General features: G+C 48.3%; 1 protein-coding gene and 1 long non-coding RNA gene across 2 annotated transcripts in view; one reads left to right on the top strand and one right to left on the bottom strand.

The window, feature by feature from the left end:
* The window catches only part of RGS9 (regulator of G protein signaling 9), a 45,518-nt gene extending 38,078 nt beyond the window's left edge, over positions 1–7,440 (bottom strand). The window contains exon 1 of the mRNA XM_028498150.2: positions 7,298–7,440. Coding sequence (XP_028353951.1) covers positions 7,298–7,354 — 57 coding nt within the window. The 5' untranslated portion in view covers positions 7,355–7,440. The remainder of the gene's footprint in view (positions 1–7,297) is intronic.
* A 9,156-nt stretch (positions 7,441–16,596) lies between these two features.
* On the top strand, positions 16,597–20,006 carry LOC114487782 (uncharacterized). The gene is made up of 3 exons (XR_003683199.2): positions 16,597–16,853; positions 18,885–19,159; positions 19,614–20,006. It is a non-coding gene; the product is annotated as an uncharacterized lncRNA (long non-coding RNA).
* The last annotated feature ends 5,004 nt before the right edge of the window (positions 20,007–25,010 follow it).

The raw sequence follows: 25,010 nt of genomic DNA, 5'->3' as shown, positions 1-25,010 counted from the left end.
TTGCCAGGGCCTGGGGGAGGGGGAGACGGGGAGATGCAATCACTGGGCATAAGGTTACAGGGAAGAAGTAAGTTCTAGAAACCTGCCCTGCAATATTGTTTCTATAATTAACAACATTGTGAATTATACACTTAAAAAAATGTAGGAGGGTAGTTTCTTGTGTGATGTGTTCTCACCACAACAAAACAGAATTTTTTTTAAAAAGAGAGAGAGAGAGAGAGAGAGATGTCCAGGCTGCGCCGGAGGTGAAAGGTCAGGCGGGGAGCCCTGAACTGGAGACACTCCACCCGCCACCCCGGAGGCTGGCAGGCCCCCCACGTCCCCAGGGCGGGAGGAGGGGGGACACACGACGTCCTAGGTCAGCGCCCAGGGCTGGGCTGTCCTCTTTCCACCTGCTGCGAAACCAGCACCGGCAGGAGAACCACAATCCCGAGAAGCGGCCGAGATCCGGGGCAAGGTCGCGGCCGCTCCGGGCCCAGCGCCGGCCCCTCAGCTGCCCGCGGGACCGGCCGGGGCCCAGGGGCGCCCGGGGCTCCTCGTGCAAAGACCCTCCGCGAGCTCGTCCGCACAGACGTGCTCTCGGCTCGCGGGATCCTTCTGGAACGGAAATGATGCGTCTCCGCTCCACTCGGAGCTGCAGTGCTTGGCCTCCTGGTCGGTCGGGGCCTGGGCGCGTCTCGGGCCACGGGGGCACCGAGCGGCTCCCAGCGGAGAAGGGGGCGCGGGGACACCCCAGGAGGTGGCCGGAGGGCGGCTGCTTCCCCGGGACGCGGGCGGGGACCGAGGGGCCACGGGCGGCAGGGGCCGCCTTTTCTGGAGTTTTTTTTTCTAACTGAAGCACAGTTGATTTGCAGTGTTTGCCGGTCTCTGCTGCACAGCAAAGTGACTCAGTTACCCACGTACAGACATTCTTTTTCATACATATCCTCTCCCATTATGCTTTTCTGGAACCCTTGACTGTCCGTGAGCCTCAGATTCACCTGCTCCTCCCAGAAGTGCCCGGCATTCTGACGTGGGGGCCCGGGCCTCCCCTTCCCATGGCAGCTGCCAGAGGAAAGTCCACATTTGCTCCAAAACTTTAATCAGCTGAAACAGCAGCATTGCATGGAGTCAGGGCGCCCAGATATTGGAGAAGAAATAGAAACCCCCGCTATGAGTTAGAAACATGAGCTTCTAGGCTAGAAAGTCAGAGGATTTGATTCCTTCTCTCTGCATTAGAAAAAAAAAAAAAAAAGCTAGTTATAAAGAGTTTGAAAATAACCTTCAGAGGAGGAATAATGAGAGTTATTTTAACAACACAATGAGGGGAGTCAGATTTCCTTCTGGCGGGTGTGTCACCCTCACAGAAGAGAAGGGCTGGGAGCAGGGAGCGTCACAGGGGCCTCGAGAACATTTGGAGGGGGTTCGGCCCACTGGGCTTTGGGTCCAGTTTCCTCAGAACCCTCCTTGTATCGGTTCCTCTGAGGGGTCTCCCCAGGAGCCCAACAAGGAAACCGTAGGACCCCGGCTGCTGGTCCCGTCTCTGAGAGACTCTGGTATGGGCTGCACGGCGCCCACCCCTCAAATTCATAGGTTGGGGTCCTACGTGACCCCCAGGACCCCAGAGTGTGACTGGATTGGGAGAGAGGGTCCCTGACAAGGTCACTGAGTTAGAGGAGGTCACTAGGGCGGCCCTGTGACAGTGTGACGGGTGTCCTTTGAAGAAGAGGAGATGAGGACGCAGACACCACGGCGGGCAAGCACGCGGGGACGCGCGGAGGAGGCGGCCGCTGCAGGCCACGGAGAGGCGGCCGGGAAGCACGCTGCGCACACCTTGCCTGGGCCCCGCGGTGCTCTGCCGTGGCGGCCCCCGCCCAGCCATGCAGGCTCCGGGCTCCAGCTCTGCTTCCAGCAGAGGAGCCCCTCTGCCGTCACAGACAGGGGATGATCCGGGTTGTGTCCCCAGGTCCCCAGAGGGTGAGGAGCCCTTGCCTTTCTGCTCCCAACTGCTGCCGCCTCTCACGCCCTCCTCCTTGTACCTGGGGGGCGACCCTCCAGAGACAGGGAGGGACGGCCCCCCCCCGCCCCAAGCGTCAGGCCCCCTGCCGTCTCCCACGCTCAGCTCCCCGCCATCCTGGGCCGCACGAGGACGGCGGGGTAACCGGGCGGTGCTGAACCCCGGGTGACCCCGAGCTGGGGGCGGGATGGGGGCGTCGGATGCCACGTGCCTCTGCGTGACTGCAGGCGTGTCACCAAGGAGCAGGAACGACGGCTCCGAAGGCCTCGACATCCACGCCCACGCTGCCCCGCGCTGTGACGCCCTGTGCAAGATCTCGGGCTGGGATTTTCCTCCGAGCCGGAGACGGTTCCCCGGGGGATGATAATAATCAGTACTTTTCTGTACAGAGAGGGAGCAAGTGACCTGGAACCACGGGGTTGTCTGGCAAACAGAAGAGGCTCCCACTGAGGAGCCTGTCCGCCCAGAGGCCAGAGGACCCCTGGGCCGTCTCACCCCGAAGCCTCTCGGACCCTCGGGGCCGACACTGGCAGAGATCAGAGACACTCTGATCGGTGCTCAGGCCACCCCAGCCAGAAGCCCAGGAAGCACCCTCCACGACCCCGGTCAGCTTCTGCGGACTCTGCTTCTGTTCCTGACCCGTCTCCTAACAGGCCTCTGTGGAACGTCTCACCTCCCTCCTGGACCGACAGGCTCGGCACCCCCCGCCCCCCCGCCTCTGCCTTGGGCCTGGCAGGTCCCCAGCCTCCAGGGCGCCCTCCAGTGGTGGTGCGGTTGACATTTGGGGCCGGCTGTCCTGTGCACCGCAGGTGTCTAGCAGCGTTCCTGCCTCTTCCCTCCAGCTGCCAGGGGTAGCCCCCTCCCCAGCTGGGACAACCCCAGATGTCTCCAGATGTCGCCAAATGTCCTGGGGCGTTCCTCTGGGCTGTGCATTTAAATCACCTGGGAAGCTTTTCTGTATTTGATTTTATACATATACATATAGATAGATAGATAGATAGATAGAGATATTGATTTTTTTTTTTTTTTTTGGTCGCACCGCACAGCATGCAGGATCTTAGTTCACTGACCAGGGATGGAAACTTTGCCCCCTGCGGTGGAAGTGCGGAGTCTTAACTACTGGACCGCCAGGGAAGTCCGTGGGAAGCTTTTCTTTGAAAACACCAGTGTTTTGGGACTTCCCTGGTGGCCCAGTGGTTAAGACTCCACACTCCCAATGCAGGGGGTTCGATCCCTGGTCAGGGAACTAGAGCCCGCATGCCGCAACTAAGACCCGGTGGGGCCAAATAAATAAACAAATATTTTTTTTTTAAAAAAAGCAATGTTTGGGCTCCATCTGACTTGACTACTTAATTATCTCCTAAGTAAATCAGAAACTCTAAGGATGGTGACCTGATAACAGTGCTTTTTAAAGTGCAGCCAGGGTAGAGAAGCACTCTTACCCTCTAATCAGAATCATCTTTCTAACACAGGAACCAACTCGTTTTATTCGTCCCCGATTTTAAAACGTCAAATGGCTTCTCAGCGAACACAGAAAGCGTCAGACCCCCGGCTGGACGTGCGAAGCCCCCAGTTCTGGAGTCTCCTTCACTACCAGCCTTTCCATCACCAACTTCCTGCCCACCCCTGCCCCCCGGCCAGCTACCCCAACCCCTGAAGACTCTCCCACGGCACAGCGCTAGTCCACACTTCCAAGCTTTGCATTCCCCCAAATGCCACTTATCTTCCTATCCTCCTGGCAAAAAAAAAAAAAACACCTACTAATTTTCCACACCTCCACTCAGTTACAAGCCCCCCTGTGAAGGCTGCTGGCCCCCACCTTAATTATCTCCTAAGTAAATCAGAAACTCTAAGGATGGTGACCTGATAACAGTGCTTTTTAAAGTGCAGCCAGGGTAGAGAAGCACTCTTACCCTCTAATCAGAATCATCTTTCTAACACAGGAACCAACTCGTTTTATTCGTCCCCGATTTTAAAACGTCAAATGGCTTCTCAGCGAACACAGAAAGCGTCAGACCCCCGGCTGGACGTGCGAAGCCCCCAGTTCTGGAGTCTCCTTCACTACCAGCCTTTCCATCACCAACTTCCTGCCCACCCCTGCCCCCCGGCCAGCTACCCCAACCCCTGAAGACTCTCCCACGGCACAGCGCTAGTCCACACTTCCAAGCTTTGCATTCCCCCAAATGCCACTTATCTTCCTATCCTCCTGGCAAAAAAAAAAAAAAACACCTACTAATTTTCCACACCTCCACTCAGTTACAAGCCCCCCTGTGAAGGCTGCTGGCCCCCACCCCAGATGGCACTGACCACTCCCTGCTCTGTGTTTTATATACGTGCATCTCCTCTAACGACGTCTCCCACGACCTACAGAACATTCTTCCTACTTATACGGCGGCCCTTCCCTATTAGACCCTAGGCTCCAGGAGGAAGGGGCCGGGTCCTAATCCCACAGTGTCCCCAGCATCAGACACAGCGCCCAGCACAGACGCGCACGATCCGTGCACGTGTTGAATGAAAGAGTGATACAAGCGAAAGAGCCCGTGCTCTGCCCGGGTCTCCTCGCTTTTGCTTCTGCACCCCGTTGCCCCGCGGCAAAAGGAGATGCCGGACGCCACACAGGAAAGCAAAGCAGTCGAGGCTTCTCCGTGAGGCACCAAGACAGTCAGTCCTGAGGTGCATCCCAAGGGCAGCAACAGCTGCTCCAGGCTGGTACGGAGATCTGGACATCACGGGGGAGGGGGCGATGGCGGGGGGGGCGGGCCCGCACGAGGACAGGAGCTCACACGAGCCACGGGAGGTGGTCCACTGTACGTCATCACACACGCACACACGCACACACACGCACACACACGCACATGCACTCAGCACACGCCGTTCCTCTGCCTGGAACAGCCTTCTTTCTCTCTGCCTAGAACCCCCGTCTATCCTTCAGCTCTCAGCTCCGCGTCCCCCAGGCACCTTCGGTCAGGCCTTCCCGTGGCCTCTCCTGCACCCAACATCAGAGGAAAGCTTACAGCACTGGATCACATTTGGCGACAACCTGTATTTTTCCTGGTTCCACCACTTAGCGGCTACGACTGGGGCGAGTGACTTCACCTCTCTGAGCTTCCCGCTCTGTAACATGGTGATGATGACTCTGTCTCATGGAATGGATGAGAACACGCGTGTAAGGGGGACACAGCCTACTTCAAAAATGTCCATTGAGTGGTGGGTGACAGTTGCACCCAAGTCCACATTCCTTAGGTCTGGGTCCTTCTCCAAAGGCTGGGCACCTCGTTCAGCTGCTTCACGGTTGAGGGCCTCCTGGCACAGGCTCTTGGGACCTGCTCTGTGATCTGACCGAGGACCTCGGAAGACACAGACAGAGGGGGGTCTCCCCCATCCAACAAGGCAAAGGGAAAGAGCAGCGCTGAGGTGCGGGCAGGGTCTGCAGGGCAGAGGGCGTGGGGAGAGCCGGCCGTCACAGGGGAGGGGCTCCCGAGCTGGGCCTGGGAGTGGGGGGACGGGGGCTCGGCTGGTGAGAAGGGGAAGAAGGGCTTTCCCAGGGGAGGAATCTGAGGCTTGAAGGGCACAGGGTTCCTGGAAAGACGAGGAGGTCGTTGAGGCCAGAGCCCCCCTGAGTGAGGGGGGCTGCTCTGTTCTGTGTCCCTGCAGGGCAGCTGTGGGGGGCCGGTGGGAGGTCAAGCCAGAGGAGTGGGTGGGAGCAGGATCCTCAGTGGCCGGGCTGGGAAGGCTGGACGTCACCCTGTGCACGTGGGAAATCAGCAGAGGGTTTCAGGTCGAGGGGATCCACGTCGGTTTGGGAAAGAAACCCAACATGCCGATGAATGGTATTGTGGAGGCCGGCAGGTGGGGTGGAAGACAGGAGGCTGGGTTGGAAAAGAGGAGGCAGCGGTGGAGAACGGGAGGCTGGGGTGGAGGACAGGAGGCTGGGGTGGAAAAGAGGAGGCTGGAGTGGAGGAGGATGGGCTGGAGACCAAGACACCAGTCAGAAGGCCCAGGTAAAGACAGGAATGTCTACCACATAACAGTCATGATGAAACACAATGTCTGAAGCTCAGAAACAAACAGAATGTCTCCAGACAACTGCTCTCAGAGCCTCAGCGCCAGAGCTGCCCTGTCTGGGAGAAGAAGGCAGTCCTGGGAAATCCTGGAAGACGACTGATGGCTCTCAGAGATCCAGTCTGGGCAGTTTTCTCTGATTTTAGGAGGTGGTGTCTGCAGTAGATAGAGGCTCTCAGTGTTCTTTCCCAGCAAGACAACACTCCACCTCTGTTTTATATCCTCACACCTCTACCACCTGGAATACGCACAAGCTTATTGAAGTAGGTGGACCGAGGGTGACCAACTGTCCCAGTGTGCCCAGGACTGTCCAGGTTTTAGCGGTGAAAGTCTTAGACAAATCAGGACAGTTTTGACTATGCCAATTTGCTGAGCTCCAAGGGCTCAGGGCAGGGCTCTTACTGTCACAAAGCATTCAGCTAATTCTACTCAAGACAAGCCTAAGACGGTGGACACCACACTGTGAAAAGTGGCTGCAAATGGGAGGAAGGGCGGGCAAGTGACCCAGGACCTAATCCTCCGCTGACCTCTTCTGATACTGGTCATCTCAAGAGCCCAGAACAAAATGAGCCATTTCATCCGCAAATACATCACCCCACACGGTGCGTTCCACCCCGCACAAGTCCCCTGTATGGACACCCCCTGTGCCCAGCCACTTGCTCTGAGAAAGCCTTTGCATGGGGAGGGTCCCGACTTCCGCTGCGCACAGAGAGACCTGAGATCCACAAATACACACCCTTGAATAAGGAATCTAGGGGCGCTGCAAGTGGGGTGTCCCTTTAGCCTGCGAATCACACCGTTTTCACGGTCTATGTGTACACACTCACCACACACGCACGCTTTAAAGTACTGCAGTGTTGAATTAGAAAAACAGCAAACATGTTCATTTAACATCTGGGAGCCTCTAACAGTATCAGGAGACTGTCTCCAATCTGACCCAGCCTCGCTGAACTGCCTTCCTGCGCCTGCTCTCCCAAGTAACAGGTTGTTTTCAGCCTCCAGCCGGCAGGCGCCCTGGGCTGCAGATTCTCCACTATAAACAGGGAACAAGGAAACCTAATCATTAGAGTCTTTGAAAGACGGACAGACAGAAACACAAGGCAAATAAGTCACTTCATGACATCAAGCGGCACTAACCGACCACAAGGGCTGCCCCCCGCCCGTGCCCACATCGCCGCCGGCATTTCCCGGAGTTGGTCCCCGCGCCCCGCCGGGCCCAGGTGATGGGACCGCGCTCACCTTCCGCAGAAATGCCATCCTCGGCCTGTACTGCTGGCCTTGGTGTCGGATTGTCATCCTGGACCCTGGCGGACGCAGAACCTGGACACAACCGGAGGGAAGAGGAAGCCCCCGGAGAGCGCGCCGGCGTCCCCGTGCGCGGCTGGGGGGTGCTGCTCGCGGCGCCCCCGGGAAGCTGCCCGAATCCGCGCCGCCCAATCAGCGCGCCGCGCCGCGGGCCGGGCGTGCTCCGCGCCGGCGCCCACCTGCCGCCAGGGGGCGGTGTCGGGCTCCGCCGGGGCCCGCGGAGCCGCCGGTGAGCCCCGCGCGCCCGGGACCCGCGTGGGAGGCTCTGTGGCCGAGGGCGAGCCCTTAAGGAGGATGGGACTTCGGTTAGGAAGGGAGACAAGGCACGCGAAAGGGGGGGGAAGGGATAGATTCGGCGTTTGGGATTAACATATATACACCACTATATTTAAAATACTATACTATACTGGACTATATTGGACTATACTCCAACAAAAATCATTTTTTAGAAAAAGGACATTTATGGCAAAAATAAAATAAAATAGATAATCCTGAAAGACCTACTGTACAGCACAGGGAACTCTGCTCAATAGTCTGTAATAACCTAAATGGGAAGAGAATTTGAAAAAGAATAGGTACATGTATATGTATAACTGATTCACTTTGCTATACACCTGAAACTAACACAACATTGTAACTCAACTATACTCCAATAAAAAAATTGAAAATTTTTTAAACGTTTAGAAGTGTTTAGGGGAAAAGCAAATTCTACGTGGCATTGGTTAAGATGTTGGTTAACAAAAGAAAGGACGTGAAGAATAAAGAAGGAAAGTTGAAGTCCCTGCTGGGCCAGCTGCCTGGTCTATTTTTCCAGTTTCTTTTCTGTTATAGGTTATTACAAGAGATTGAATATAGTTCCCTGTGCTATACAGCAAATCCTTGTTGTTTAAGATGCTCTATAACTGGATGGGAGTGATGGTTATACACAGGTAATCATGTTTGTCGAAACTCATCCAACTGTACTCTTAAAACTGGAGCATGACATTGTCTGTAAACTATACCTCAATAAAAAGACTGACCCCAAAAAGCAAGTATTATCTTGCAAGACGGCAGAGGGACATCGTGCTAAAATGAAGTTCTCCTGTGACTCGGTCAGGTAAGTGGACATCTAACCACCATCACCACCATCACCATTGTCATCACTCTAGTCATCTGCAGCCTCCTCTTCCTCAACACAGAGGTGTGATTCGGGACCTATATGGGGGTCCTGCTGCCCTGGATACCATACAGTGGGATCTCCATGAGCCTGGCCCCTGCAGGATAAACCTCATCCAAGCACAATGATACGGTCACTTACACAGCAGTGCCCTTTAAACCCCAGGTCCAAGGTCACCTCCCAGGAAAATGTCCCAACACCTCTGGTCAACACTCAACAATGAAGTTCAGCCCACTGTGCTTAGTGTCAGGAGATAAAACTTAAAACGTCCTGCTCTCAGCCCTTGTGCCCTCCTCCCAGACTGGGAGGAGGGGAGGAATTATCAACAGTTCATCTCTCCATGATGGATGCCTCAGACGGCCTGCAGGCAGAGACTTTCTTAGAGGGGTCAGGGTTAGAGCAACCGTGGGACACCACTGCCCTCACCCAGGCCCGAGGGACGGCAAGCCGGAGCCCTGGTGGGGGGCTGCCATGCAGGGGCTGCCATCCTGGAGGGACTCAGCCATGGCTAGAAAGGGTGCTGGCGGAATAAATACCCCGACTCTCTCTCCTCTGAGTGCTTCCCATTTGTCGGTCCTGACCGGAAGCCCGAGGGTGATAGAGGCCCGGGGATGCAGCCTGTCAAGATCAGCCTCCCAGGGCACACAGCCAGGCAGAGAAGGGCAAGGGGTTGGGGGTGGAAAGGACTTAGGGGAGGCAAATCGTGAAGAAGCAGCACCATGGGTTAAATGCCTTCCATAGCGTGGAAGCCCAGAGCACAGATCTTGGAGTTGATTCTGTGTCCCCAAGCACTCTGGACAGCTCGGTGACAGCACCACCCAGCCCGCACAGACGTCTCCCTGACTCAGACAGAAGTCATGTTGAATTCACCTGACTCCCTGGGCCACTGCCCGTGCTCTGGGCCACGTTTGCATTTCATATAATTCTGTCTCGTTTGCATTTTGTCACAAGTGTGTATTACACTGGCGATTCTAAAAAATCATATATAGAAAAAAAAAATCTTAGATGCATGAATGTTTCTTCCTAGGTCCCCTGAGAGAGGCAACAGCTCATGAAAACATATTCTGGGAGGGAACTCAGAGGGCCTTAATTTCCACGCAGTGAGCATACTGGGCCCGCGGACAGACCCTCTCTGCACACCCACTGGTCAGCGCCAGTTCAGCGATAAAGGGAAGGAAGTGTGGGCGGAGCCTTACGTAGCCCACACCTACGCTTCTCCCTGCCTTTCACCTTCTCCACAAGAAGCTACTTGAGGCGCTCAGAAGCTGACCACACCTGGTGTGGCTCTGAGTGCCTGACCCAGCAGAGAGGGAGAAAAAGAGGAACTTTGGGGAACTCTTCCGGAAGGTTTCCTGCTTCTTCATCAACTGGGGATTGTTCGGAAACTATTTTGGCCCAGCAGGGGCTACCAGGTACCACACCAAGTACAGTCCTAGAATAAAAGTCCCATGCTCATCTTTTTTCTCCTAAATTAAATGAATTGGATGCATCCAGAGGTGATACTTTTCACAAGCATGGCTAGAGATAAACACAGGAAAACAGAACAAGATCACGCCTCTCTCTGTCCCCACCCTCTCTTCCCAACTCCGTGGGGTGCACTTCTGTCTTCTACCTGTGGAGCAGGTCAGGTTGGAACTAGTAAATGGCATCTGCAACTTTTTTTGTTAAGGGCAGTACTGTTTTCATTATAGAAAATTTGGAGCTATGGACCTTTTAAAAATGACAATTATGTAAATTGGTACAGTTACCATGGAAAATAGTATAGAGGTTTCTCAAGAAACTAAAAACAGAACTACCATAGGATCCAGCAATTCTACTCCTGAGTACTTATCCAAAAAAGAAAAACAAAAAAACCCCCAAAAAAACCCTAATTCTAAAAGATACGTGCACCCTATGTTCATAGCAGCACTATTTACAATAACCAAGACAGATGAATGGACAAAGATGTGGCACATATATACAATGGAATACTACTCAGCCATAAAAAAGAATGAAATAATGCCATTTGTAGCAACATGGATGGACCCAGAGATGATCATACTAAGTCAGAATGAAAAAGACAAATACCATACGATATCATTTATATGTGGAATCTAAAATATGACACGAATGAACCTATCTACAAAACAGAAACAAACTCACAGACAGAGAGAACAGACTTGTGGTTGCCAAGGGGGAGGGGGGAGGGGGAGGGACGGAGTGGGAGTTTGGGGTTGGTAGATGCAAACTATTATATAGAGAATGGATAAAATAACAAGGTCCTACTGTAGAGCACAGGGAACTACATCCAATCTCCTGGGATAAACCATAATGGGAAAGAATATTAAAAAAAAGAATGCAGATATGTGTGTAACTGAGTCACTTTACTGTACAGCAGAGATTGCCACAACTTTGTAAATCAACTCTACTTCAATTTAAAAAAAACTAAAAACAGAACTACCATATGACCCAACAATTCCACTCCTGGGTATTTATCCAAAAGAAAAAAACCCACTAATTCGAAAAGATACAAGCACCCCTATGTTCACAGCAGCACTATTTACAATAGCCAGGACACGGAAGCAACCTAAATGTCCATCAACAGATGAATGGATAAAGATGATGTGGTACATGTATACAATGGAATATTACTCAGCCATTAAAAAGAATGAAATTTTGCCATTGGCAGCGACATGGATGTGCATGGAGGGCATTATGCTTAGTGAAATAAGTCAGACAGAGAAAGAAAAATGCTGTATGATATCACTTATATGTGGAATCTGAAAACTGCAACAAACTAGTAAATGTAACAAAAAAGAAGCAGACTCACAGATACCGAGGACAAACTAGTGGTTACCGGTGGGGAGGGGCATGAGGGGAGGGGGCAATATGGGTAGAGGATTAAGAGGTACAAACTATTAGGGATCAAACAAGCTGCAAGGATATATTGTACAACATGGGGAATACTTTATAATAGCCAAAATTTTATATTAACTACCAATGGTGTACAACCTTTAAAAATTGTGACTCACTATATTGTACACCTGTAACTTATATAATATTGTACAGCAACTATACTTCAATTTTTAAAAAAATATTTTAATTCAAAAAAGGAAAAAGTGGCATTATGGGAAAAGGCATTTTCACAACTTGAAATAGGCTTTCGTTTTAAGACAGCTGAGGGCTTCAGGGGAAGTGTGAAGGCCTCCAGGCTGTGCTCGGGTTCCTGCTCAGCCCCTCACCGGATATGAGACTTTTTTCTAACAGCTTTATTGAGGGATAACTGACATACACGAAACTGCATGTATCTGAAGTTTACACTTTGGTGAGCTTCGATATATGTGCACCCCCATGAAACTACACCCACGGTCAAGATGGGGAGCACATCCGTTACCCCCGAAGTTTCCTTAACGCCCCTTGTGATCCCTCCCCGCGCTGTCCCCAGGCAACCCCTGACCTGCTTTCTGTCACCGTGAATTAGTGGGAGGGGTGAATCTGATCAAGTTACCTAATCTCTCCAAGTCTCTACTTTCTCAGTAGTAATAAGAAAGAGCCCGACTTGACGAATTCAAAATTCCCCTCCAATTTGAAAGTCACATGACTTTAACAAGTGAAGGTAAATAAATACACAGCTCAATCAGCCTGAAGCCTGGCAGAGCTGGATTTAGCGCTCCCTACAAAGCGAAGCCTCTCTGGACTTAGACCGGCCGCCCCAAAAACGGGATTCCACGTGGCAGACATTCAGGAGAGCCACAGAGCTGAGTGCCACCATGGACGTGCCCCCAACCATTCCTGCCACACGTGATCGGGGAGGGTGGGGGGAGAGGGGCAAGAGGGACCCACCTTAGGAGAAGAGACCCCAAGAAAATGTATTACTTGGTGCACCCCATCTGTATCAAGCTTGCTGAAATCCTTCTCTTTTGTCAGACATGCCCATCCATGCAAAGGATTTTTAAACCCAAAGCATGCCAGCGAGGGTCCTCTGCTGATGTTCAGATGCTCCCCCTTGCCAGTGGGGTGGCTCAGCCTCCAGAACCCCGGGTCCCCAGCCCCTCGCCCCTCCCCCAGCAGCCAGCTCTGTCCACGGAGAGCAAGTGTCTTCCTTAGGGCTTTCCGAAGCAAGGGGTTTTCCAGAGTCCCTGCGTCTTCTGCTGTTTCCCTTGGTTTCCCCAGGAGCAGCAATGTCTGGAAGGGTACAGGAAGATGGGTGCTGCAGGAGATGCCGAGGAGATAAAACTATTAGCCCATGCAAGAAGATATGGGGACATAGGTATATGTGTAACTGATTCACTTTGTTATCAAGCAGAAACTAACACACCATTGTAAAGCAATTAGACACCAATAAACGTGTTAAAAAAAAAAAAAAAGAATTTTCTCCTGACATCCATTGCTTCCACGTCACCCAGATGCTGCATTTGAAGATCAACTTCACCCATGCTCTTTGCTCCCATGTGTGGATCTAATACTGCTTTCTCTCTCTTCTCTCTCTCTTCTCTTTCTAGGTAGGTAGGTAGATAGATAGGTAGATAGATAGATAGGCAGATAGATGATAGATAGATAGGCAGGCAGATAGATGATAGATAGATAGATAGATAGATAGATAGATAGATAGATAGATAGATAGATAGATAGATAATGTCTGGTTACATCACCTGAACCTTGGAAAAGCCAGTTCTGCTCTTTCCCTTTCCCTCTTTATGTTTGGTACACAGCCCTCCTGGGTTCAAACTCAGGTCACTTTACAGACAACCAAATTTGGTGTTTTGTAAAAAGTGCAAACTTTTAGGGGAGGGAGGAGTGACTGCTAATGAGTATGGAGTTTCTTCTTGGGGATAATGAAAATGTTCTGGAATTAGACGGTGGTGATGGTTGCACGACCTTGTGAATAGACTAAAAGGAGTGAACTGTACACTTGAAAACGGTGAATTGTAATGGTATGGGAATTATACCTCAGTTTTTTAAAGCGCAAGCTCAGAGAAATAATTTGCCCCAGGTTTTGCTATTAGAAGGCCCCCTCTCTTTCTCAAAAATCTTCAGCGGCTCCCCATCACCTCCCTAATAAAATTCATTCTCTCCCAGTCTGGCCCGATCTGAACTGTCACCTGTAGCGTCACTGTCCCTCGACATGGAGTTTCTTTCTCTCGCCAGCCTTAAGTCTGCTTTTTCACGAGCCTGTGGTAGATTTTCTGCCCACAGGTCTTTCCCACCAGGTGTTCTGCTGACACCTCCCTCCTCCCCATTCCTTCACCACTGAGTTGGTGCCATCCCCGTGGCATTTTTCCACGCACAGATTTGGGTGGGACATCATTGGTGAACATCTTACATCCCCTGCTAACTGATGAGTTTCACCAAGAATAAGGTCAGCCAGCAGCTTGTGAGCAGCGGTCTCTGGGTTTTGGTTTTGGTTCTGGCGGGGGGTAGATCTGATTGCGGCACTGCCAATTTCTGAGGTGTAAATACCCCTGTTAATGTGACATCGGTGACCACAGAATCACTGGACGGGAGGTGAAGGTCCTTCTGTATCTGTTGGATTCATTTTGCAGCACCAAAAACTGCTAAGGATTAGCAAAACCTGAACCGGAGCATCGTTACATAAAGACTGAGCAGAAAACTTTATAGCAACTAGAACTGTTCCAGAAACTTCAGAGGTGATCTCATGGACCAGGGAACTGGGAGTCGTTGGAATATTCACAGCTTAAGAGGCCATGGTCTAGGATGTTGTAGACAAGACCTACACTACACTCAATGGTTGCATCCCTTCCGACTCTGAGAATTACTGAGTCTCAGATGGGTGTGGCTCCATTGGAGTCTTGTATGGCTGGTATCACTCAACCAATATCACCTTCAGAGGCTGGGCAATCGCCCCTTAGAAAGGGTTTTCTGGCTGCCCCGATCCGCCTCCTCATGCACCTAAAGAAGCCTGCCCTTTTAAGCCCACTCTTCACTCTGCATCGTATGTGTGAAATTTTGCACACGGACGTTGGGCTTGCAGGGCGGTATCTGATCTCTTGCGGGTAGATTTGATTTCCTTGAAGGCGGTGGTTATTTCTCCTGTCAGTCCCCAAGGGAAGAAATAGGTTCTAAGGCAGACAAAAAGCAGCAGGAATTCAGAAAGTCAGTCTTGGGTACTAGTCTATTGCTGGAACTCACCTGCCCACCACAGGTGAGCAAGTCCAGGGCCAGGAAGAAATGGAGTCTGCAATCACCAGGGATCACACCATTTTTGTTAAGAAAAATTGTTCTAGTTTCATGTGGTTTTTGCCATTTCCCTTTTGTTTCTCCTCTAGGATTCATGACATTTTCATTCACTGTTCCAGCGTTCTCTGCTCTGTGTCAGGGAGCATTCAGTTTTGTTCAACAAACCTTGACTGAGCACCGTTTCTGGGCTGGGAACCATGTCAAGCACCCGTGGTATAAAGGTGAATAAGACACGGTCCTGCCTTGAAGATGTCTCCAGTAGAAAAGAAAGACATAAAATATAATTCTGGGATAGTGCAGTGGATGATGTGGGAGTATGTGGAAGGCAAAAAAGAAAAGGAAAGAACAGAAAGGTGGTAAGAGCCTGCTCAGATGAAATCATAATGGTTTCGCATAACAGGCCTTAGTGTACCTGCCCGTTCACTGAGGGCTCGCAACAACCTAGCAGTAGTTGTCTATTATTAAGACCCCCAGTCAACAAATGAGTAAAGAGAGGGGAAAGGTGGGGAGGGAGATAAATTAGGAGATTGGGATTAACATACACACACTACCGTAAATAAAATAGATAATCCACAAGGACCTACCGTATAGCACAGGGAACACTACTCAATACTCTGTAATAACCTCTATGGGAAAAGAATCTGAAAAAGAATAGATGTACATACATGAATCACTTGTAAATCAACTCTACTCCAATAAAAAATTTTTAAAAAAATTTTAAGAGTAAAAAGAAAAAATAACAAGCAGAAGTTTTTGCCCCTATTAAGCAGCAGAGCCAGGACTGGGCCCCAGGCAGCCTGGCCTCTGACTTCACACCTCACCTCCATGCAATGCCAGGGTCCTCCGATCGGCCAGGAACTGCGTCCTGTGCCTGCCTCAGTCGTGAACTGAGAGCTAGCTGGTTTCCCACAGAAAAATCATGGTGTTAAAACCAGAAACAGAGAAAACTGGGTGCTGGGCAAGCACAGTCACAGCTGTCCCTGGTAGAGTCACTTCAGAAAGGCAGCTTTTCCTCTCTCTCGGATTGTTGGCCTGGGATGAGTTTTCCACAGATGGTTATCTCATGTGTCAGAGTCTGAACTTACTTCTTCGATGGCTTCTGACACAGAGCGCAAAGTCGTTTTCCAGCAGGATTGCATATTTACATTCCGTTTGCCCAGAATGAACTAATTTCACCACGCCCTTGTTTGTGTTGGGTGCTATTACGTTTCTTATACCTAGACAATTCTAATTTTTCTAGATTCTGTATTTGTACGTGCATAGTTTTCCCTTTTTAGACCAGAAAATTCAAATAAGAGGGTACTATCTCAAAGTTGTTAACGTGACCCTCTGAATCCACAGGTGAGCCAGAGGGGGCCCCGGTGCGAGGCAAGGACAGGTGTGCCCGTTCATCCCTGCCGTTACAGGGGGACAAGAGGGCTGCGTCTGGGAGAAAAAAACAAGAGCCGCAGGTCCAGCACCCAGGCTGGGGTTCACGTTCAAAAGGCACTTCAGTGTAAAACCTTTTTCAAAAAAATTATTTAGGGTCATTTCAGCTGTGTGATTGCATGAACGCTAGACTTCACGTCATTAAAAAACGGATGTGCGCCTGCCCTGGTAAAAACCGGCTAGAAAACTGAGGGGGAGTTTAGGGGTACCCTACTGTGCTCCTGCATCTCCATTTCTAAACATCGTGATGAGGGGTATCGTCGCCTCTCTGCTAGCAGTGCTGCCAGGTGCGCACAGATACAAAAGGGCAGGGAAGGGTTCCGCGGTCCCCAGCGCCCCCTCCCTTCCCGCAGAGGAGCCTGGCCCGGCCCAGACCATAGAGGCGCGGATACCTCCAAAGTCCTAGGGAGGAAGCGCAGGCTCCCGGCGGCGGACTTCCGCCGGCGGCCATTTCCGACCCGACCCCTCCGGGCCCGGGCGCCAGCTGGGTGTGGGTCGCCTAGGGGGAGCTAGTGGGCAGCGCGGACCCCGGAAGTTTGGGGCCCCTTCCCTGAAATGGGGGCTCGGGGTCGGCCCCTCGAACCCCCAGTGCTGTGGACTTGATTCCTCGTTATAACTCCTCGAGCCGTGGTGAAACCCGACCTAAAAATACGTGATTTAGGCTTGTCTTGGTGTATCTGAGAGAACGACCGGCTGCCTGTGTGACAGTCAAGTAGCTAAAACAAACAAGTGTGTCTTCGTGTTTCGTCGTGTGCAGATGCGGGGGGAGGACTTGGGGCGCATGACGAGGCCCTGCGCCCTGGAAGGAGCTGGGCGCCGGGGGACAAGGCGGCCGGGAAGGTCGGCACAGCCTCCCCCGGGCGGGGGGCGGGGAGGGTGAGGCTCAGAACCGAGCTCTCGCCCGGAAGTGGGCCTGGCGATTAGATCCCTGCGGAGCACTGGCCGCGGTTCTTCCTCTTCCAGGACCGCGCTCGGTACAGGCGCTGACTGCCTAGACTTTGACTTAAGTGTCCTCGATTTTAAAGTGAGGATGGTATCGGCCATCCTGTCGTACTGTGGGATCCTGTCCTACTGTGTATCATCTTATCCTACTGTGTGTGATCCTGTCCTACTGGGGGGGGGGGGAAATCCCATCCTACTGTGTGATCCTGTCCTACCATATGTGTTCCTGTCCTACTGTGTGTAATCCTGTCCTACTGTGTGTGATTGTACTGTGGCATATGTTCTTTAGTGAACCGGATTTACCTTCTCTGACACTATAAGATTGTGTTGGGGGAATGTTTCATAGAAAGAAACTTTCAGTGCAGTGTGTTCCTGAGGGGAAAATAAAAGATGGACAAGTTTGGGATTTGAACTGCGGTCTCTTGCCACAGTTACCGATAGAATATTAAATTGTTCTGAGAAGCTCTGCATTAATGGAACTCACCTAACTCTGTTTAGCCGGGTGTTTCTCAAGCATTTGACCACAGGAACTTGAGTAACACCCTATTAATATCTCCCCAACGCGGTTTTGACCAGACACGTTTTTGGGAGACGCTGACATAAAGAAATCATTCACGTGAGCACAGACCTGTGCAAGAGTCACTCTCACTTCTCAAAAGACATTTCAGAACTACTTTTTGAAAATCACCTGACTGGATTTCAGTAAGGATAGTTTCAATTTTACAGACTTTGGAGAAATTGGTCCATAAATAATGAAGTACTACAAGCTGTTAACATTTGGAAAAGGAAGTGAAACTTCCTCACCCTTCCTCCTTCGTACATCATGGACAGTAATCTTAACATCACTGCGCCAGTATTATCAGCATATTATTCATAAAGCAATAGGAATAATTACTTTGAAAAACAGGGATCGTTCCAGGTGGAAATTCTACAATTCAGGGCTTCTGAATGACAAACCCTGGACATTTGTTCAAGGACCTACGTTAGTAAAACATGATTAACATTTCCTGCTATAAATAGAACGTAGCTAAGAAACGCTTAAGTATGTTGTAGGTATATATGAAGTGACATTCACTCGAAACTTGCCCTAACATTATAGAATAAAATTTAGTACAGGGACTGTCTTCAGCTTTATTCATGATGACTTAGCTGCTGAAGTAACAATAGAAGCTCTTAAGGCAATTTCATGTGTTTGGTGCAAACCTCTATCAAGGGGAGCTTTGAAGTGACTTACTAGTATGTTATTAAAGTTTCAAGCAGGACCTGCCTAAGGATGGCAGTAACAAGACATTACAGTGTCCTTGTTCCAGTGTCTGGTCCTCCATCCTGTTGGGCCAGAAACCTACACCATTCGCACAGAGATAACCAGGCTCCAGAGGACACACTAAGGCTAACCAAACTCAAAAGGGACCAATGTATAAACCCGGAGTGTAAGGTAGTTCCTTTCTAGTGAAAAATGTAACTATCAGGCAGCTGGCAAACTTTATTCACCAACAGTGTGTTCCTTCTTGAAAGAAGATCTATATGGGAGTCCAGATTCATATACTATGGGTATATCATATAGGAGACACATGGCATGGAATCAGAACAAGAATGATACCCCAGTTTAATGGCATTGGGTGTCTTCACCCTACAGATGTACCTGTTAGGTTAGCTAGATCTTCATTTTCCTGGGTAAAAGCACTCTCATCCATGGTGCTAGAGACAAGATAAGCCATTTTGTCTCTTTGAACATCTCTTTCAGAGATGCTCTCCCCATATTCTTTCTCGAGCTGGAGTACAATGCAATTGACTTGGTTCAATCTTTTCTGTTTACAGCCCCCATCCAGCTGGACCTCCGTGAAGTTGCACCTGGGGCAGAAAGATAGGCTACTGAGTGGTCACACAGAGACTTTCCTCCCTGGGGGCAGAGGAAGCCAGAAGGCTGCTTGGGAGACCCTGTCTCTGTCTGCCTGAAGCACAGGTGAACTGGATTGCGGAGGGCACCTTGACAAGAAGAAAGATCACAGCTGGAGCAGTCAGGGAGGTCTGATGGAGAGGGCCACATCGCGCAAAGTCATACAGGTTTCTTCAGGAAGCCATCTGCTTGAACAGTGAGTAACGTGTGCCTGCGATGCAAAATTCTGCTTTTTTAAACAGAATTTAATGATTTAAAGTATATGCACCACATTCTGTTTGTGAAAATCATGTTTGTGAAAACATGTTCAAAAGATCTGTATATGTTGTCTTTTCTAAGTGAATATTATATTTCGATTAAAATATATGTACATATAACATGCTAATCAAAATGCGTTTTACTTAGATCTCCCTCACCTTCAATCTATTGATATATTCTCAGTTGATGTTTTTCAGGCCCTTGACCTTCACCGCATAAGAGGCATTACAGTGTTCCCCAATTTTACGATTGAGAATGGTCTGAATAGGGAAGGGGCATAAGAGAAAGGCCAAATATAATTTTTCTGCTAATTAATTTCATAGAACAACCAGCAAAGAATTTTAAAATAATTTCCTGGTAACAACAGGCAAGAGAGAATTCACTGTCAATAGGTCTGCAGAATGAAAATGAATCATCCTGGGGACTTCCCTGCTGGCGCAGTGGTTAAGAATCCGCCTACCAACGCAGGGGACACAGGTTCAATCCCTGGTCCGGGAAGATCCCACATGCTGTGGAGCAACTAAGCCCATGTGCCACAACTGCTGAGCCCGCGTGCTGCAACTACTGAGCCTGCGCGCCTAGAGCCCATTCTCCGCAACAAGAGAAGCCACCACAATGAGAAGCCCACGCATCGCAACGAAGAGTAGCCCCTGCTCACCGCAACTAGAGAAAGCCCGCGCATAGCAACGAAGACCCAATGCAGCCAAAAATAAATAAAATCATTAAAAAAAAAAAAAAAGAATCATCCTAGTCAGAAACATGGACATGCAGGAAGGAATGAAAAATACCAGAAAGGATAAAAATATGGGGAATTATTAATAAATATTAAAGGTCAACCCAACAATTATCATGTCTTGTGGAGTTAAATTTATGTGTAGAACTAAAAATGTACGAAACAACACAAAAAGAGGAAAGGGATAAACTTTTAGGAAAGCTAAAGTTGTCTAAGGTTCCAGCAGTACTGGGAAACTGGTAAAAGTAATAAATTGTGTTAGACAGAAATAAGACAAGATTACATATTGTCTAATCTCTAGGATAACAACTAAAAGAAAATAATGTATAATAACAGAACATATAACCTACAAGTTTGGGGTGGGGAATAGAGTAAGAGATAATCTTGTATTAATCCACAAGAAGGCAAGAAAAAAGAAAAATGGAACATAAAACAGATTAGCCAAATAGAAAAAAAAATAGTAAGAAAGTAGGAATAAATCCAACTATATCAGCAGTTACTTTATATGTAAACGGACTAAATAATACAAGGAAAAGACTAAGATTGTCAGATGGGATAAAGAAAAAAAAATAACTTCTAAGAGAGACACTTTAAATATACAGAGACAGAATGATTAAAGTAGAAGGACGGAAAAGATAGATTACACAAACCCTAGCAAAAAGAAATCAAGTGTATCTATACCAGTATCAAATAAGACTTTAAGGCAAGAAGCATTACTAGAACTAAAGAAATATCATAATGGGTCAGTCCAACAAGAAGATAACAAGTCACAAATCTGTACATAGTCAATGACATAACTTCAAAATACCTACAGCAAAAATTAAACAAAGAAGAAAGAGACAAATCCACAATCATAGCGAAAAACTAACACACTTTCCTCAATAGTTTATACAACCAGCAGATAAAAGACCAATCAGGATATAGAAGATAAAACACACAATTAACAAACTTGACCTGGTGGCTATACGTAGAATTCTGTACTCAACAATGACAGAATTTACATTTTTAAGTGTAAGTGAAACATATACCAGAATTGACCATATAGTGGATTATAAAGAAAGCCTCAACCAATTTCAAAACATTGAAATCATTCAGAGAATATTATTTGACCACAGTGGAATTAAGCTTAGAAATCAGTAATAAAAAGATTATATGCATTGTCTGGAAATTTAAAAATATATTTCTAAATAATTCATAAACTAAAGAAAACCCCCAGATATTAGAAAATATTTTTAATTGAATGATAATAAAGACATAACTTATATAAAAACTCACAGGATTCAGCTAATGCAGGGCACAGAGAGAAACTTATAACCTTAAAAATGTACACATTAGAGGGACTTCCCTGCTGGCACAGTGGATAAGACTCCATGCTCCCAATGTAGGGGGCCCGGCTTCCATCCCTGGTCAGGGAACTAGATCTCACATGCATGCCGCAACTAAGAGTTCACATGCCACGACTAAGGAGCCCACGAGCCGCAACTAAGACCCGGTGCAACCAAATAAATATTTTTTAAAAAAAAGAATTCAATGGAAGAAAGACATCAAAAAAAAAATGTACATGTTAGAAAAATGGTAGGCTGAAAATCAGCGATTTATTCTTCTGTTTCAAGAATGTATTAGGGCTTCCCTGGTGGCGCAGTGGTTAAGAATTCGCCTGACAATGCATAAGGAGCCCACGAGCCGCAACTAAGACCCGGTGCAACCAAATAAATATTTTTTAAAAAAAAGAATTCAATGGAAGAAAGACATCAAAAAAAAAATGTACATGTTAGAAAAATGGTAGGCTGAAAATCAGCGATTTATTCTTCTGTTTCAAGAATGTATTAGGGCTTCCCTGGTGGCGCAGTGGTTAAGAATCCGCCTGCCAATGCAGGGGACACAGGTTCAAGCCCTGGTCCGGGAAGATCCCACATGCCGTGGAGCAACTAAGCCCGTGACTACTGAGCCTGCACTCTAGAGCCCGTGAGCCACACTACTGAGCCTGTGCACCACAACTACTGAAGCCCGCGAGCCACAACTACTGAGCCCACATGCCACAACTACTGAAGCCCCCGCACCTAGAGCCTGTGCTCCACAACAAGAAAAGCCACCTCAATGAGAAGCATGCGCACCGCAATGAAGAGTAGCTCCCGCTCGCCACAACTAGAGAAAGCCCACGCGCAGTAACGAAGCCCCAACACAGCCAAAAATAAATAAATAATAAATAAATAAATGTATTTAAAAAAAAGAATGCATTAAAAGAACAGCAAATTAAATATAAGGAAAATAGAAGGAAGTAAATGAGAAAGATGATAAACAGTGAAGTAGAACACAAATATACAACAGAGAAAATCAACAAAATCAAAAGTTGGCTCTTTGAAAATATCTTTAAATAGTAAACTCCTAACAATACTGTCCTACAAAAACAAAACAAATTCCCAATATTAGAAAGGAAAAATAATGTCACTACAGAGGCTACAGACATCAAAAGGATTAATAAACATATTATTTTTTCAACTTTACACTAAAATTTTGAAATTTCAGATGAAATGGAAAATTTTCTTGAAAAAATGCAGCTTTCCAAAGCCCACTGAAGAAAATGAAAATTTTAATATCTAATATCTAATAAATAAATTGAAGTTATTCAAGAACTTCCCACAAAGAAAACTCCAAGTGTATATGGCTTCACCAGTTAATTCTTTTGCAAATATTTAGATAACACAAATCTTGCACAAACTCTTCCCGAAAATAGAAAAACAGAGTATACTTCCCAACTCTTTATGTGGCCAACATAACCTTGATAGAAAATTGGACTAGAATCTTACAAGAAGGAAAAATCACTGGCCAGTCACTCACGTTGTGATATAATAAAAATTATTATTTGGCCTTTGTCTCCCGGCACACAGCTCTGAACCCCCTGGAATCTTAGGGTAACAAGAGTGTCTCTTGTACGCTGATGAGGTGGCTGGTGCCTGGAGGCCCTTCGGGCTGGTCACCAGGAAGAAAGAGGCCTGATTAAAGGATTGAAACTTCCAGCCCAGCCCGCTAAACTGCAGGGAGAGAGGAGGGATGGAGATTGAGCTAATCACCGACGGCCACTGACTCAATCGATCGTGTCTACATAATGAAACCTCAATAAAAACTCCTAAACGACAGGGTTCAGAGCGCTTCTGGGTTGGTGAGCACATTAAGGTACCAGCAGGGTGACTTGCCCGGAGAGAGCATGGAGGCTCCAAGCATGCCCTCACCCCCATATCTTGCTCTATGCCTCCCTTCCATTTGCCTATTACAGAACCCTATGATTTACAATAAACCGGTAGCAGTAAGTAAAGCACTTCCCTGAGTTCCGTGAGTCGTTTAAGGGAATATCTAAACTTGGTGGGGGGGGTGGGGGGCGGCTATGTGGAAGCCCCCAGTTTACAGCCAGTTGGTCAGAAGCACTGGCGACCTGAGCTTTGGGACTGGTGTCTGAAGTGGGGGTGCTTGTGGAACTGAGCACGCTACACCTAAATCCAGGTAGTTAGTATTTCAGACAAAAAAAAAAAAAAGTGGCCGGCCGGGAAGATCCCACATGCCGTGGAGCAACTAAGCCCGTGACTACTGAGCCTGCGCTCTAGAGCCCGTGAGCCACACTACTGAGCCTGTGCACCACAACTACTGAAGCCCGCGAGCCACAACTACTGAGCCCACATGCCACAACTACTGAAGCCCCCGCACCTAGAGCCTGTGCTCCACAACAAGAAAAGCCACCTCAATGAGAAGCATGCGCACTGCAATGAAGAGTAGCTCCCGCTCGCCACAACTAGAGAAAGCCCACGCGCAGTAACGAAGCCCCAACACAGCCAAAAATAAATAAATAATAAATAAATAAATGTATTTAAAAAAAAGAATGCATTAAAAGAACAGCAAATTAAATATAAGGAAAATAGAAGGAAGTAAATGAGAAAGATGATAAACAGTGAAGTAGAACACAAATATACAACAGAGAAAATCAACAAAATCAAAAGTTGGCTCTTTGAAAATATCTTTAAATAGTAAACTCCTAACAATACTGTCCTACAAAAACAAAACAAATTCCCAATATTAGAAAGGAAAAATAATGTCACTACAGAGGCTACAGACATCAAAAGGATTAATAAACATATTATTTTTTCAACTTTACACTAAAATTTTGAAATTTCAGATGAAATGGAAAATTTTCTTGAAAAAATGCAGCTTTCCAAAGCCCACTGAAGAAAATGAAAATTTTAATATCTAATATCTAATAAATAAATTGAAGTTATTCAAGAACTTCCCACAAAGAAAACTCCAAGTGTATATGGCTTCACCAGTTAATTCTTTTGCAAATATTTAGATAACACAAATCTTGCACAAACTCTTCCCGAAAATAGAAAAACAGAGTATACTTCCCAACTCTTTATGTGGCCAACATAACCTTGATAGAAAATTGGACTAGAATCTTACAAGAAGGAAAAATCACTGGCCAGTCACTCACGTTGTGATATAATAAAAATTATTATTTGGCCTTTGTCTCCCGGCACACAGCTCTGAACCCCCTGGAATCTTAGGGTAACAAGAGTGTCTCTTGTACGCTGATGAGGTGGCTGGTGCCTGGAGGCCCTTCGGGCTGGTCACCAGGAAGAAAGAGGCCTGATTAAAGGATTGAAACTTCCAGCCCAGCCCGCTAAACTGCAGGGAGAGAGGAGGGATGGAGATTGAGCTAATCACCGACGGCCACTGACTCAATCGATCGTGTCTACATAATGAAACCTCAATAAAAACTCCTAAACGACAGGGTTCAGAGCGCTTCTGGGTTGGTGAGCACATTAAGGTACCAGCAGGGTGACTTGCCCGGAGAGAGCATGGAGGCTCCAAGCATGCCCTCACCCCCATATCTTGCTCTATGCCTCCCTTCCATTTGCCTATTACAGAACCCTATGATTTACAATAAACCGGTAGCAGTAAGTAAAGCACTTCCCTGAGTTCCGTGAGTCGTTTAAGGGAATATCTAAACTTGGTGGGGGGGGTGGGGGGCGGCTATGTGGAAGCCCCCAGTTTACAGCCAGTTGGTCAG

The sequence above is a fragment of the Physeter macrocephalus genome, chromosome 14, assembly GCF_002837175.3.
Source record: "Physeter macrocephalus isolate SW-GA chromosome 14, ASM283717v5, whole genome shotgun sequence".
Lineage (NCBI taxonomy): Eukaryota > Metazoa > Chordata > Mammalia > Artiodactyla > Physeteridae > Physeter > Physeter macrocephalus.
This window is presented reverse-complemented; position numbering and strand designations above follow the sequence as displayed.